The 15934-nt window shown below is 40.0% G+C and overlaps 3 protein-coding genes across 3 annotated transcripts in view; 2 read left to right on the top strand and 1 right to left on the bottom strand.

Moving 5' to 3' along the window:
• Nucleotides 1–15934, bottom strand: part of LOC135215438 (uncharacterized) — a 166365-nt gene that overhangs the window by 22303 nt on the left and 128128 nt on the right. The window lies entirely within an intron of this gene.
• LOC135215831 (glutamic acid-rich protein-like) lies at nt 9806–10321 on the top strand. Its single transcript, XM_064250784.1, has one exon. The coding sequence runs from the start codon at nt 9806–9808 to the stop codon at nt 10319–10321; it is 516 nt and encodes a 171-aa protein (XP_064106854.1).
• On the top strand, nt 10610–12004 carry LOC135215832 (GRIP1-associated protein 1-like). Its single transcript, XM_064250785.1, has one exon. The coding sequence runs from the start codon at nt 10610–10612 to the stop codon at nt 12002–12004; it is 1395 nt and encodes a 464-aa protein (XP_064106855.1).

Genomic DNA, 15934 nt, shown 5'->3' on the forward strand with positions numbered 1-15934 from the left:
AACTGGAAAATCTCCAACCAGAACAACTGGAAACTGCTCAAGAAAACAACTGATATATCTACACAGAAAACCTGGAAATTCTACACCGGAATAACTGGAAACTGTAGAACTGGAAATCTACACAGAACAACTGTAAAACTATACACCAGAAACAACTGGAAACTGCAAGAAGAACCAACTTGAAAATCTACACAGAAAACAACTAAAGGAACTTGCAGAACAACTGGAAAATCTACACATTCTGAATGAACACCTGCAAACTGCACAACTGGAACCAATCTACACTAACAAACTGAAAACGTCAAAACAACTGAGAAAATCTACACAGAACAACGGGAAACTCAGGAAACATTGGAAAATCTACACAGAAAAACTGTAAGAACTCACATTAACAACTGGAAACTAACTGCAGAACAACGAGTGATAATCTACACAGAGACAACTGGAAACTGGCAGAACAACTGGAACATCTACACAGAAAACAACTGGGAAACTGCAAAAACAACTGAAAATCTACAACAGAAAACAACTGGAAAACTGCAGAACATGGATTCTACACGAAAACTGGAAGAAAACACACATAAAACAACTCCGGCAAAACTGCAGAACAACAGGATAATCTACACAGAACAACTGGAAACTGCAGAACAACTGGAAAATCTACACAGAACCACTGGAAAATCTGCGCATAACAACTAAAAAATCTACACAGAACAACTGGAAAATCTACACAGAACAACTGGAAACTGCTGAACAACTAGAAAATCTACACAGAACAACTGGAAACTGCAGAACAACTGGAAAATCTACACATAAAACTGGAAAAATCTACACAGAACAACTGGAAACTGCAGAACAACTGGAAAATCTACACACAACAACAGGAAAATCTGCGCAGAACAACTGGAAAATCTACACAGAACAACTGGAAACTGCAGAACAACTGGGAAATCTACACAGAAAACTGGAAATTATACACAGAATAACTGGAAACTGCAGAACAACTGGAAAATCTACACAGAACCACTGGAAACTGCACAGAACAACTGGAAATTCTACAAAGAAAACTGGAAATTCTACACAGAATAACTGGAAACTGCAGAACAACTGGAAAATATACAGAGAACAACTGGAAACTACAGAACAGCTGGAAAATCTATACAGAACAACTGGAAACTGCAGAACAACTGGAAAATCTACACAGAACAACTGGAAACTGCAGAACAACTGGAAAATCTACACAGAACAACTAGAAACTACAGAACAATTGGAAAATCTACACAGAAAACTGGAAGAACTACACAGAACAACTGGAAACTGCAGAACAACAGGATAATCTATACAGAACAACTGGAAACTGCAGAACAACAGGAAAATCTACACAGAACAACTGGAAAATCTGCGCATAACAACTGGAAAATCTACACAGAACAACTGGAAACTGTAGAACAACTGGAAAATCTGTGCAGAACAACTGGAAACTGCAGAACAACTGGAAAATCTGCGCAGAACAACTGGAAACTGCAGAACAACTTGAAAATCTACACAGAACAACTGGAAAATCTACATAGAACAACTGGAAAATCTGGGCATAACAACTGGCAAATCTACACAGGACAAACTGGAAAATCTACACTGAAAAACTGGAAACTGCAGAACAACTGGAAAGTTTGCGCAAAACAACTGGAAAATCTGCGCAGAACAACTGGAAACTGCAGAACAACTGGAAAATCTACACAGAACAACTGGAAAATCAACACTGAATAACTGGAAACTGCACAGAACAACTGGAAACTGCAGAACAACTGGAAAATCTACACAGAACAACTGGAAACTGCAGAACAACTGGAAAATCTACACAGAACAACTGGAAACTGCAGAACAACTGGAAAATCTACACAGAACAACTGAAAACTGCACAGAACAACTGGGAAGTCTACACAGAACAACTGGAAACTGCAGAACAACTGGAAACTGCAGAACAACTGGAAAATCTACACAGAATAACTGGAAAATCTACACAGAACAACTGGAAACTGCAGAACAACTGGAAATTCTACACAGAACAACTGGAAACTGCAGAACAACTGGAAAATCTACACAGAACAACTGGAAACTGCAGAACAACTGGAAAATCTACACAGAACAACTGGAAACTGCAGAACAACTGGAAATTCTACACAGAACAACTGGAAACTGCAGAACAACTGGAAAATCTACACAGAATAACTGGAAACTGCAGAACAACTGGAAAGTCTACACAGAACAACTGGAAAACTTGTGCAGAACAACTGGAAAATCTACACAGAACACCTGGAAAATCTGCGCAGAACAACTGGAAACTGCAGAACAACTGGAAAATCTACACAGCACAACTGGAAAATCTACACAGAACAACTGGAAACTGCAGAACAACTGGAAAATCTACACAAAAAACTGGAAATTCTCAACAGAACAACTGGAAAATCTACACAGAACAACTGGAAAATCTACACAGAAAACATGAAATTCTAAACAGAACAACTGAAAACTGCACAGAACAACTGGAAAATCTACACAGAAAACAGGAAATTCTACACAGAATAACTGATAAATCTACACAGAATAACTGGAAAATCTACTCAGAACAACTGGAAACTGCAGAACAACTGGAAAATCTACTCAGAACAACTGGAAACTGCAGAACAACTGGAAAATCTACACAGAACAACTGGAAAACCTGCACAGAACAACTGGAAAATCTACACAGAACAACTGGAAACTGCAGAACAACTGGAAAATCTACACAGAACAACTGGAAAATCTACACAGAACAACTGGAAACTGCAGAACAACTGGAAAATCTACACAGAACAACTGGAAAATCAACACAGAACAACTGGAAAACCTGCGCAGAACAACTGGAAAATCTACACAGAACAACTGGAAAATCTACACAGAACAACTGGAAACTGCAGAACAACTGGAAAATCTACACAGAAAACTGGAAATTCTAAACAGAATAACTGGAAACTGCAGAGCAAATGGAAAATCTGCGCAAATCAACTGGAAAATCTACACAGAACAACTGGAAACTGCAGAACAACTGGAAAATCTGCGCAAAACAACTGGAAAATCTACACAGAACAACTGGAAACTGTAGAACAACTGGAAAATCTGGGCAAAACAACTGGAAAATCTACACAGAACAACTGGTAACTGCAGAACAACTGGAAAGTCTACACAGAACAACTGAAAACTGCACGGAACAACTGGAAACTGCAGAACAACTGGAAAATCTACACAAAACAACTTGAAAATCTACACAGAACAACTGGAAAATCTGCGCAAAACAACTGGATAATCTGCGCAGAACAACTAACTGGAAAATCTGCCCAGAACAACTGGAAAATCTACACAGAATAACTGGAAACTGCAGAACAACTGGAAAATCTGCGCAGAACATCTGAATTTACGTCATGGCTTTACGAGGACACATAATGAATGAAATTTTAGCTAAACAATGAAAGTGAAACAAATTTCCCAAATTGTTGTAAAGTCCACCTTTAAATAAAGTATAATTTCCTATAAAAAATAGGTGATCTTATATTTCCTTAATGTCATCTTTAAATCCGCGTAAATATTATTATATATAATTTTTCTCACATTATTATTATAATTTTTAGTATTCTCTAGACTTCGACTTGGAAAGAAGACAATGGCATAAGATAAGAAAATGTTTGAGAGCAATTACTGAATTAAACTGTTTTCAATCTTTGAATGTAAAAAGTGCTGAATCCTATACAATACCCAGTTCAAATTCCAACAGTCTCAACATAACCATACCACTCAACAAGTACTCACACACACACACTCACACACCAAAGAAACAAAAAACAAAAACAAAAACTGTGGAGGGCATACTATTCCACAACTGAACAATGTAAGGAAAGAGATTTTTCTAAAATGTTGGACAATGTATGATTTAAAACAGAATATTTAATTTTATGCTATGGAAAACAACTGCACTCCAGGCCTCTATTGATAGATTCCTGCAGAAATAGAGCGTAAGTTTAGATAATCGAACGGCATCTCTTTCTACGGAGACACAAATCATAACTACCATGGTTGGGAAAAGAGTAATCACCACCACCAGCCAAATCTTGTGCGAAAAAAATAAATTAACACCAAGACTTCAGAAAGCTTGAATCAACGGTGACACAAAGCAAAGCTTGAATCAACGGTGACACAAAGCAAAGCTTGAATCAACGGTGACACAAAGCAAAGCTTGAACCAATGGTGACACAAAGCAAAGCTTGAATCAACGGTAACACTAAGCAATGCTTGAATGAAAAGGATCACTAAGCAAAGCTTGAATAAGTGGTAACAGAGTCAAGCTTGAATCGACAATAACACAAAGCAAAGCTTGAATCAACAGTAACACAATGCAAAGCTAGAATCAACGGTAACACAATGCAAAGCTTGAATTAACAGTAGCACAAATCAAAGCTTGAATCGACAATAACACACAGCCAAGCTAGAATCAACGGCAACACAAAGCAAAACTTGAATTAACAGTAACACAAAGTAAAGTGTGAATCAAGGATAAAACAAAGCAAAGCTTGAACTAATGGTAACACAAAGCTCCATCATAAGCTCCAAATCATACATTACAATGCAGCTCATGCAAGGGAACAACGGAACTTACATTGCAGCAGAGAGATCTCGCCTCCGTACTTCATTATCTTATTTCCTGGACTAAAGGCCATGTCACTGCTATCAACTAAATGGATCAGTGAGTTGGTTGAGAAAGAAGCTGTTTTAATAGACATAACCAATCTATCAATCCTGTGTTAACATATGAAACAGGGTACGAGTACGTGTTCTGATTTGCAGTAGTTCATCTTTGTCTTATCAGTGTAGAAATAAACTGCTTATTGGCAAAAATTATCAATATTTTTTTCTTATCTCAGTCATCCTATTTAACTGGGTGGTTTTTATAGTGTGGGGTCTTGGGTTGCACTTTTCCTACTACGTGCGCTGTTTCTAGGAGCGCACTCTTCTGCATGAGTCCTTGAGCTACTTCACCTTCTAATTTGTCCAGATTCCTTTTCAGGGGTCTTGGGATCGTGGCTCCCAATGTTCCTATGATTATGGGTACATTTTCCACTGGCATATCCCATAAGCTTCTTATTTCTAATTTCTGGTCTTGATACCTATCAGTTTTTTCTCATCATCATCATTATCATTATTATTATCGTTATCATTTCACTAACTGTTAACATCTGGATTAAAACTTATATTTTATCTACAGCCACGCCAACGTTTGGATGTAACACAGAGATGGGTAAACAAACAAATGAAGAGCAGTTAAGAAAACCTAAAGCGAGTGAACCAAACCTGTTTGTTTTAATGATTCGGCATAAACTGAGTCACATAACAATATTTTTTTTTTATTCTTTTTCCTCTGATAGGCAAACAAGTCTCTATATCCATATTGAGTCATAAACTGTACGAACAACTTACACACACACACACACACACTATACAAAATTATTTTATTGAGGGGGGAGGGGTGAGGGTTTACTCTATTTGAACAAGAACCATCGCAGAAGAAGAATGGATCCTCAGGTCTTTGAAACATAAACGAAAAAAAGATATGAAAGAAAAGACACTCGTCACCAGAAATGCCATCTAAACTTACGTAAAGTTATTGTTGTCGTCCTTAAACCTGTAAAATTCATAGGAGATCATTTGCCCTTGCCTTTCCAAAATGTCAAAACACCAGGTGTTGCACATATGGTGATAGTGTGCTCCCCAATTCCATGCTCTCTGCGCATGCGTAGAGCATCATCGCCACACCTTTCACACCAATAGACGGCAATGATAATAATGAGAGAGAGAGAGAGAGAGAGAGAGAGAGAGAGAGAGAGAGAGAGAGAGAGAGTTCCTATCTCCTCTCCCAACTTGTATTGCAATGACGTCAATGGCAAGAAGCGTCAAGCCTTTCAAACAGGCTAACGATCCAAAGAAGATTCCGCTAACAGACAAGTGCTAGAAAGATGGAAGAGAACTTGCATCTGAGCGCCGTCCATCTCACGTGAGGATACGGGGAGCTAGACACGATTGAGTAAAAGTTGATTGGTTTATATTATGTAATAAAAAAAAACCTTGTTTGTCACTAGGACACTGATAAAACTGCGAGCCAAACCAAGGACACGCATTCTGAGTGCTTTATATCCTGACTTCCGTTTCTTGGGCTTATACATGCACAGGCTCTTTGACAAAAACATAAGCTCACACTTTTTGAAACTACTTTATATATACTATAAATGTCAACTGGATACAGTATGGTTACTGATATAAACTTGACAGAGAAGCTTTATGCGATAATAATTATTATAAAGGATTTTGACAACGTGACACAAACGCTAGTCATTGTACCATTTTGTGAAAAAAAGTTGTGATAATTATTATTATTGAGGATTTTGATCACGTGACACAAAAGGTAGTCACTGTACCATTTTGTGAAAAAAGTTGTAATAATGATTATTATAAAGGATTTTGACAACGTGACACAAAAGATAGTTATTGTATCATTTTGTGAAAAAAAGTTATGTGATAATGATTATTTATAAGGGATTTTGATAACGTGACACAAAAGATAGTCATTGTACCATTTTGTGAAAAAAAGTTGTGATGATTATTATTAAGGATTTTGATAACGTGACATAAAAGGTAGTCACTGTACCATTTTTGTGTAAAAAAACGAGAAGGATACAAAATAAATACAACAACGACAAAAACTGCAAATTACAGCGAGATAAAAAAAAAGGGGGGGAAAAACTTAAATGAAACAAATACAAAACGAATGAAATTACATGAAATTACCCAAATTAAACCAGTTATTAACCAATGATTGATGATTCTCTTCTAAAACAAAATGATAAGCGAAGATCATCCACATATTTGTTGTTTTCCGTATGTGGGAACGATAATGGGCACCACGTGAACAACAGACGTCGTCCAGCCCGAGCCAACCTCGATCAACATTAGCCATTATTGAAGCAATGCAGACTGACGGTGAAGTACAGCACCTGGTAGGTGGTCGAATTTCAAGGCAATAGACGCAGCCTCACAGGAAAGGGAAGAGAATTGGTTCATGTCATGAAGAGAAGGAAAAGTATGATTCTACGTTTACAGGAAACTAAATGAAAGGGGAAAAGCGCATGAAAGCTTGGAGAAGGACATAAAGTTTACTACGCTGGGGAAGACACAAGGAGAAATGCAGTAGGAATGAGTCTCCATCCAGATTAGCTGCAGAATGTCACAGAAATCCAGCCTATCAGTGACTGGCTCGTAGGCTTATAGTTTGTTAAAGATAAGAGAGTATGGTATACGCTCTTCAACAAGGGTGTAGTGAAGAGGAGGAGGAGGAATCCAAGAGGGAAATTAGAAGAAGATATAGAAAGAGTTCCAGGAGGTTAACTATTAGTGTTATTGTTAAGAAGTGCAGAAGTCTATATGAATAGTTATGTAGGAATATTAGCTAGGGAAATCTACTAGTAGAGTTATGGTAGATGAAGGCGAAGGAAAGGTAGAGAGAGTGGTAGAAACAGATTGCAGTCGTAGTTGTTTAAAAAGAGAGATCAATAAAATCCAGCGCCTTAACATTATATGGGGACATGAACTCCCACGTAGGTGAGAGTTCTGATGGGTTTGAAGGAGTGCTACGAGATGATGGAAACACTTGAGAGAGAAAAGATACCCTAGCTTGGTTTGAAATCAAAGTTGACCGTAAATATCTCTTCTGTATGCAGAATTGAATTCATTTAGACTATTATTATTATTATTATTATTATTATTATTATTATTATTATTATTATTATTATTATTATTACTAATCAGAAGATGAACCCTAGCTTGGTTTGAACCAAAGTTAACCGTAAATGTCTGTTTTGTATGCAGAATTGGATTCATTTATACTATTACTATATTATTATTATTATTATTATTAATCAGAAGATGAACCCTAGTTTGGTTGAAACCAAAGGTGACCGCAAACATCTGTTCTGTTTGGAAAATTGGATTCATTTAGACTATTTCATTATTATTATTATTATTATTATTATTATTATTATTATTATTATTATTATTATTATTATTATTATTATTATTATTATTATTATTGTTATTATTCAGAAGATGAACCCTTTCATTTTCAAAATCAAATTGACAGACTTGATATTCATCAATATATAAATTCGCATGTAATAAACAATTCATTTGTATATTAGGAGTGTAATAAAACATTAGTTTATATACTGAAGAGTAAAAATTAAAAAAAATTGTATATCTAAGGTTATAGTAAAAAATCAATTTCTATATTTAAGAGTATAATAAAAAATCAATTTGCATATTTAAGAGTATAATAAAAAATAACCTTCTATACTTAAGATTAAAAATTTCGTGTTTACGCAGAATATTGAATAGTTTATTTTCTGGGGCGTCACATACAAATACTAAGGGATGCTCTAAATGCTAATGAGTCAACAAGCTAGGAGAGAGAGAGAGAGAGAGAGAGAGAGAGAGAGAGAGAGCTATTAAAGTTTTAATGCCAGGGTCTGTATGTTTGAAAGTACACTTCAAAAGTATTTATATATATTTATATTTACACACACTACACATTCATGTGTATATACATTGCATCTTTATCACAATATGATTTATATGGGGGTCAAGGTCACCTAATTCTATCTAGGTTTGACCCGGTGTAATAACAATTGGGTCAAGGTCACCTAAATCTATCTGAAATGACTATTCATTTCCACGCCATTGCTGTGTCAGTAACATGAGCCACAGTAGTTTTAAATAACATATATCTATATATATATATATATACTATATATATTATTATATATATATATATATGTGTGTGTGTGTGTGTGTGTGTGTCTGTGTGTGTGTGTGTGTGTGTGTGTGTGTGCAAAATGCTCTCATCATAGAAAAAAACAGAACCAGCAGAGCGAAATATGGCATCAATAAATAGAAATATGAAATAGAAATATGTAAAAATAAAAGGCGAGATTGGCATAAGTAGATAGGTGGAGGAAAACGTTATAGAGAAGAAAAATTAAGTCATGATTTCAGCTGAGGTGTTGGGGATGACGATTTCCGAGGATTCTTTGGACCAGCTTCGGTTCTTCAAGGAACTTCAACGGCGGAGCCTCCGGCGGCACCCGGACACTGCCTTCAGAACTCCCAAACGAAGAAGAAGTAGAAGAAGAAGAATAGAAAAGAAGGAAGAAGAAGACGGAGAAGACCAAGAAGAAGAATAAATCTCTGGAGACGAGACAAGAACGATGAGGACTCGGTAGGAATCCTGTTTGTTCTGGAGTCTTCCTCGGAATGGATCCTGCTTCTTCACTCGCTTCTTCCCTCCTTCGGAGACGTACCCAGGACGTGGCAGATTCTGAAACTAGTCTAGGTGAAAGCCATGGTAAACGGTTAACATTTCAGAATGTTTGCTATGCTAGTATTAGTATTGAATATGCTCGTGCTCGCACTCGCCCCTTGCGAATTATGCTTACAAGTCTTTGGATTGAATCTGCTCGTATTGGTACTCGCACTCGTCCCTTGCGAAGTGTACTATTTGATCGCGCAGGAATTACTGAACATAATTCAATGCCGAGGACCCACTACAGGACACTCACTGGAAACTCTTCATCGTGCTGTCGTCGCCGAGTCTTGGAGCCCAGAGGTCGTGGAAACGCGACCGGACAGCGGAAGCATTGAGACGCCAGCCTCTGCCGGTGCCGTCCCCTGGATGGCTTTGATGGCAGGGGCTCTGGCGCTGCTCTTGGCTGTTTACTGGAAGCCTAAACTCATTGGATGCGATGACCTTGATCACGCCGAAGACGACCAGGAAGTGCCCACATCGGATTCAATTCTGGACACCGAGGATCTGGAATGTTCTGAGGAGGAGGAGGTGGAAGAAACTGACAGCTACAATGATGATATGGAAGAACTTGACAGCTCTGATGCCTATTCTGATGATGACGATGATAATGAGGAGGAGGAGGAAGAGGAAGAATTAGACAGTTCTGATGTTGATTCTGATGAGGACGCAGAGGAGGAGGAGGAGGAAGAGCTGGTGGAGGAAGAATTCGACAGCTCTGATTTTGATGAGGACGTAGAGGAGGAGGAGGTGGAGGAAAAACTCGACAGCTATGACGACCCGACTGCAAAAGGAAAGAGGAAAGAGGGAGAAGGGAAGGGGGGAAGGGGGAAGAAGCAAGAAATTTCGGAAAACAGAGGAGCTCGAAATCACCGAGGTAAATGAGGAGGAGGAGGATGGTGAGGAGGAGGAGGAGGAGGAGGAGGAGGGGAGGAGGTATGAACTGGAACGCCTGTTGCACGAGGCAAAGAAAGATATCGTGAGGCTTCAGAAAGACAACTAGAGCTCACAAAATCAGTAAATTCAAGACTTGAGGAGCTAACTACTTGCTACAAAGGTCAACTTGCAGCTTGCCACGGAAATGTAACCAAGCTTGAAGACAAAAATTGTGAGCTCGAGAAGAACCTCGTAAATGAGACCCAGACAAATATCAGCCTTCAGAAGGAGGTCCTGATGCTAAATGACCGAGTTCAGTCGCTACAGTCAGCGTTGCGCCACAAAGAATCTCGACTGGTTTTGGCAGCAGAAGCTCTAAACAATGAAAGAGCAAAAAATGAGATCACTGGCGCAGAACTTGAAGTCATGAAAAACTGGATATCAGAATTAGGAGGTGAGAATGCCAAGATTAAGGAAGACTTAGGAGATGCAATCTTGGTAATTACTTCACTGAAGAAAGAGTTGGGAGAAGAATTGAAGAGGACCCAAATTTTGATGCAAGAAGTCCAGGCAATGAAGAACTGGCTATCGGAACTGGGCGGACAAAATGCAAAGATTAAGGAAGATTTAGAAGATAAGTGCCAGGAGATTACTTTCCTCACGGAAGAATTAAAAGACGAACATAAGCAGTCCCAAATTCTGAGAGATGAAGTCCACGTAATGAGGAACTGGGTCTCTGAATTAGGAGGAGAAAACGCCACCATTAAAGAAGCCTTAGAAGAAGCGCTTCTGGAAGTGACCACACTAAAGATGTCTTTGGTAAACGAGAAAAGGAATGCTCTCCATCACAGGAACGAAATGGAGACCCTATTGCAAGAAGAAAGGAAAAGAGGCAACGGAATGGAGACATCACTAAGAACTGTAAAATTGGAGCTCCACAGCAAGCAACAAATGATAGAGAATTTCTTAAACGCAGAACGCAAATTCATACTTGAGAAACAGGAACTAGAAGACAAACTAGAAGTTGCCCTCAATCGTGGAAAGGAGCTTGAGAGGAAAAGCAGTGAAATAATACTGCATTACCAGGAGAAGCTCAGGGATAAGGACAATGAAAAGAACAAGCTAAAGGAACAGAAGGAACAGCTGCAGAAGAACTTGGAGAGCGCTATGTTCCAGCTACAGAACTTGGAGTCTTCTTTAAAGCTTGCAGAAAGAGAGATCTGCTCTTTGAAGAAGGCAGAAAACAAAAATCTCCAAGAACTGGAACACTTTACGGAAGAATGTGAAAGATTGAGAGAAAAGTGCAGGATTCAAGACGAAAATATAATTAAAGAACGAAAACGTGTCAGGGATCACCTAAAGATGCAGGAGGAAGAGCTGAGAAATCATGATAAGTACATGTTAATGGCACTCCTCCATGGGACTGCCCAGAGAAACTTCTATTTGGAACACATAGCACTGGACCATAGAAACAAAGACCTAGTCAATGAAACCCTGAAAAACAGTGAAGAAGAAAACAAGCGCCTGGACCAAGAAGAAGACCTACAGCAACAACTGCAGAAAGTAGAAGAGGATCAGTACAGAGAATACTGCAACGCCCAGAAAGAGAAAAAAGACTATGGAAAGCAGTGGGAGGTCCTTACACAGATGGTGGAGGATTTAATTGAGGGAGATGACCAAAAGAATTGCTAAGGAAGCGATAAACTATAACCTTTCGGACAAAAAGCTAGGCCCCTAATCAGAGGCAGCTGTTCAGGTGGGACAGATGGCAGAGGTGATCACAATGCCAGCCAAAAGTAGCTGATGTAGGAATTTTGGCTGGCTGTGTAGCAAGAAGGACGAAGGGCTTGGCCCACTCTAAGGGCATTGTGGATGAGTCACAGGTTGACTTGGCGACAACGGAGTCGAAGACGTACCTTTGGCTGAATGGGAGGAACTCCAAGATTCTTCCTAGGTTCCTAAGAAGGCATCCCCCCATGCCTTTTCAGGGCCCTTTGAAGGATTTCACCCATGACTTCTGAGGTTCCTTTGAAGGTGTTCCCCCCCACCTTCCGAAGTTCCTCTAAAGGTGTTCCCCCACACCTTGCGAGGTTCCTCTGAAGGTGTTACCCCACACCTCCCAAGGTTCCTCAGAGGGCATGTCTGGGGTTCCTCCCTAGCTGTCTTTGGTGTGTATACGGCAACAGAGTCATCAGGCCAGTCTGTGACCCATTCATTTCGCCCTTGGAGTTGTCTGGATACTGTCGGTCAAACTCGTCTCCTAAATGAAACTAAGGCATCTAAACCTCTGTCATCAAAACTGGATTTCTGCCCACCTTCTGGATGGTGACGTTTCTCCTCAAGGAAATCAATAGCTGTAAGACCCACTGAAAGATGGGAATACAATTTCGAAATATAGGAAACTTTTCCTCTGACAACAAAACTGGCTTTCTGGCCCCCTTTTGTATGATGGGGTTTTTCCTCAAGGAAATCAGTAGCTGTCAGGCCCACTAATGTGTGGGTATATCATTTCGAGACATAGGCAACTTTGCCTCTGTCATCGAAACTAGATTTCTGCCCACCTTTTGAATAATGGCCTTTTTCTTTAAGGAAATCAGTAGCTGTCAGGCCCACTAATGGGTGGGTATACCAGTTCGAGACAAAGGCAACTTTGCCTCTGTCATCGAAACTGGATTTCTGCCCACCTTTTGTATGGTGGACTTTTTCCTTAAGGAAATCAGTAGCTGTCAGGCCCACTAATGGGTGGGTATACCAGTTCGAGACAAAGGCAACTTTGCCTCTGTCATCGAAACTGGATTTCTGCCCACCTTTTGTATAGTGGACTTTTTCCTTAAGGAAATCAGTAGCTGACAGCCCACTAATGGGTGGGTTATACCAGTTCAAGACAAAAGCAACTTTGCATCTGTCATCTAAACTGGATTTCTACCCACCTTTTGTATGGTGGCCTTTTTCCTTAAGGAAATCAGTAGCTGTCAGGCCCACTAATGGGTGGGTATACCATTTCGAGACATAGGCAACTTTGTCTCTGTCATCGAAACTGGATTTCTACCCACCTTTTGTATGGTGGCCTTTTTCCTTAAGGAAATCAGTAGCTGTCAGGACCACTAATGGGTGGGTATACCATTTCGAGACATAGGCAACTTTGTCTCTGTCATCGAAACTGGATTTCTGCCCACCTTTTGTATAGTGGACTTTTTCCTTAAGGAAATCAGTAGCTGTCAGGCCCACTAATGGGTGGGTATACCATTTCGAGACATAGGCAACTTTGTCTCTGTCATCGAAACTGGATTTCTGCCCACCTTTGTATGGTGGACTTTTTCCGGCTTAAGGAAATTAGTAGCTGTCAGGCCCACTAATGGGTGGGTATACAGTTCGGAGGACATAGGCAACTTTGCCTGTCATCGAAAACTGGATTTCTGCCCACCTTTTGTATAGTGGACTTTTACCTTAAGGAAATCAGTAGCTGTCAGGCCCACTAATGGGTGGGTATACCAGTTCGAGACATAGGCAACTTTGTCTCTGTCATCGAAACTGGATTTCTGCCCACCTTTTGTATGGTGGACTTTTTCCTTAAGGAAATCAGTAGCTGTCAGGCCCACTAATGGGTGGGTATACCAGTTCGAGACATAGGCAACTTTGCCTGTCATCGAAACTGGATTTCTGCCCACCTTTTGTATAGTGGACTTTTTCCTTAAGGAAATCAGTAGCTGTCAGGCCCACTAATGGGTGGGTATACCAGTTCGAGACATAGGCAACTTTGCCTCTGTCATCGAAACTGGATTTCTGCCCACCTTTTGTATAGTGGACTTTTTCCTTAAGGAAATCAGTAGCTGTCAGGCCCACTAATGGGTGGGTATACCAGTTCGAGACATAGGCAACTTTGCCTCTGTCATCGAAACTGGATTTCTGCCCACCTTTTGTATAGTGGACTTTTTCCTTAAGGAAATCAGTAGCTGTCAGGCCCACTAATGGGTGGGTATTACCAGTTCGAGACATAGGCAACTTTGTCTCTGTCATCGAAACTGGATTTCTGCCCACCTTTTGTATAGTGGACTTTTTCCTTAAGGAAATCAGTAGCTGTCAGGCCCACTAATGGGTGGGTATACCAGTTCGAGACATAGGCAACTTTGTCTCTGTCATCGAAACTGGATTTCTGCCCACCTTTTGTATAGTGGACTTTTCCTTAAGGAAATCAGTAGCTGTCAGGCCCACTAATGGGTGGGTATACCATTTCGAGACATAGGCAACTTTGTCTCTGTCATCGAAACTGGATTTCTACCCACCTTTTGTATAGTGGACTTTTTCCTTAAGGAAATCAGTCGCTGTCACGCCCACTAATGGGGGGTGGTATACCAGTTCGAGACATAGGCAACTTTGTCTCTGTCATCGAAACTGGATTTCTGCCCACCTTTTGTGTATAGTGCCCTTTTTCCTTAAGGAAATCAGTAGCTGTCTGGCCCACTAATGGGTGGGTTATACCAGTTTGAGACAAAGGCAACTTGTCTCTGTCATCGAAACTGGATTTCTGCCCACATTTTGTATAGTGGACTTTTACCTTAAGGATATCAATAGCTATCAGGCCCACTAATGGGTGGGTATACCAGTTCAGGACATAGGCAACTTTGCCTCTGTCATCGGAACTGGATTTCTGCCCACCTTTTGTATGGTGGACTTTTTCTTAAGGAAATCAGTAGCTGTCAGGCCCACTAATGGGTGGGTATACCATTTCGAGACATAGGCAACTTTGCCTCTGTCATCGAAACTGGATTTCTGCCCACCTTTTGTATAGTGGACTTTTTCCTTAAGGAAATCAGTAGCTGTCAGGCCCACTAATGGGTGGGTATACCAGTTCGAGACAAAGGCAACTTTGCCTCTGTCATCGAAACTGGATTTCTGCCCACATTTGTATAGTGGACTTTTTCCTTAAGGAAATCATTAGCTGTCATACCCACTAATGGGTGGGTATACCAGTTCGAATCAAAGGCAACTTGTCTCTGTCATCGAAACTGGATTTCTGCCCACCTTTTGTATAGTGGACTTTTTCCTTAAGGAAATCAGTAGCTGTCATACCCACTAAGGGTGGGTATACCAGTTCGAGACAAAGGCAAACTTTGTCTCTGTCATCGAAAACTGGATTTTCTGCCCACCTTTTGTATAGTGGACTTTTTTCCTTAAGGAAATCAGTAGCTGTCAGACCCACTAATGGGTGGGTATACCATTTCGAGACATAGGCAACTTTGTCTCTGTCATCGAAACTGGATTTCTGCCCACCTTTTGTATAGTGGACTTTTTCCTTAAGGAAATCAGTAGCTGTCAGGCCCACTAATGGGTGGGTATACCAGTTCGAGACAAAGGCAAATTTATCTCTGTCATCGAAACTGGATTTCTGCCCACCTTTTGTATAGTGGACTTTTTCCTTAAGGAAATCAGTAGCTGTCATACCCACTAAGGGTGGGTATACCAGTTCGAGACATAGGCAACTTTGTCTCTGTCATCGAAACTGGATTTCTGCCCACCTTTTGTATAGTGGACTTTTTCCTTAAGGAAATCAGTAGCTGTCAGGCCCACTAATGGGTGGGTATACCAGTTCGAGACAAAGGCAAATTTATCTCTGTCATCGAA

The sequence above is a fragment of the Macrobrachium nipponense genome, chromosome 5 (genome assembly GCF_015104395.2).
Source record: "Macrobrachium nipponense isolate FS-2020 chromosome 5, ASM1510439v2, whole genome shotgun sequence".
NCBI classification, from domain to species: Eukaryota; Metazoa; Arthropoda; class Malacostraca; order Decapoda; family Palaemonidae; genus Macrobrachium; species Macrobrachium nipponense.

Excerpts from the sequence above, each read along its gene's own strand:
- LOC135215831 (XM_064250784.1), top strand. The coding sequence starts at position 9,806 with ATGGCTTTGATGGCAGGGGCTCTGGCGCTGCTCTTGGCTGTTTACTGG.
- LOC135215832 (XM_064250785.1), top strand. The coding sequence starts at position 10,610 with ATGCTAAATGACCGAGTTCAGTCGCTACAGTCAGCGTTGCGCCACAAA.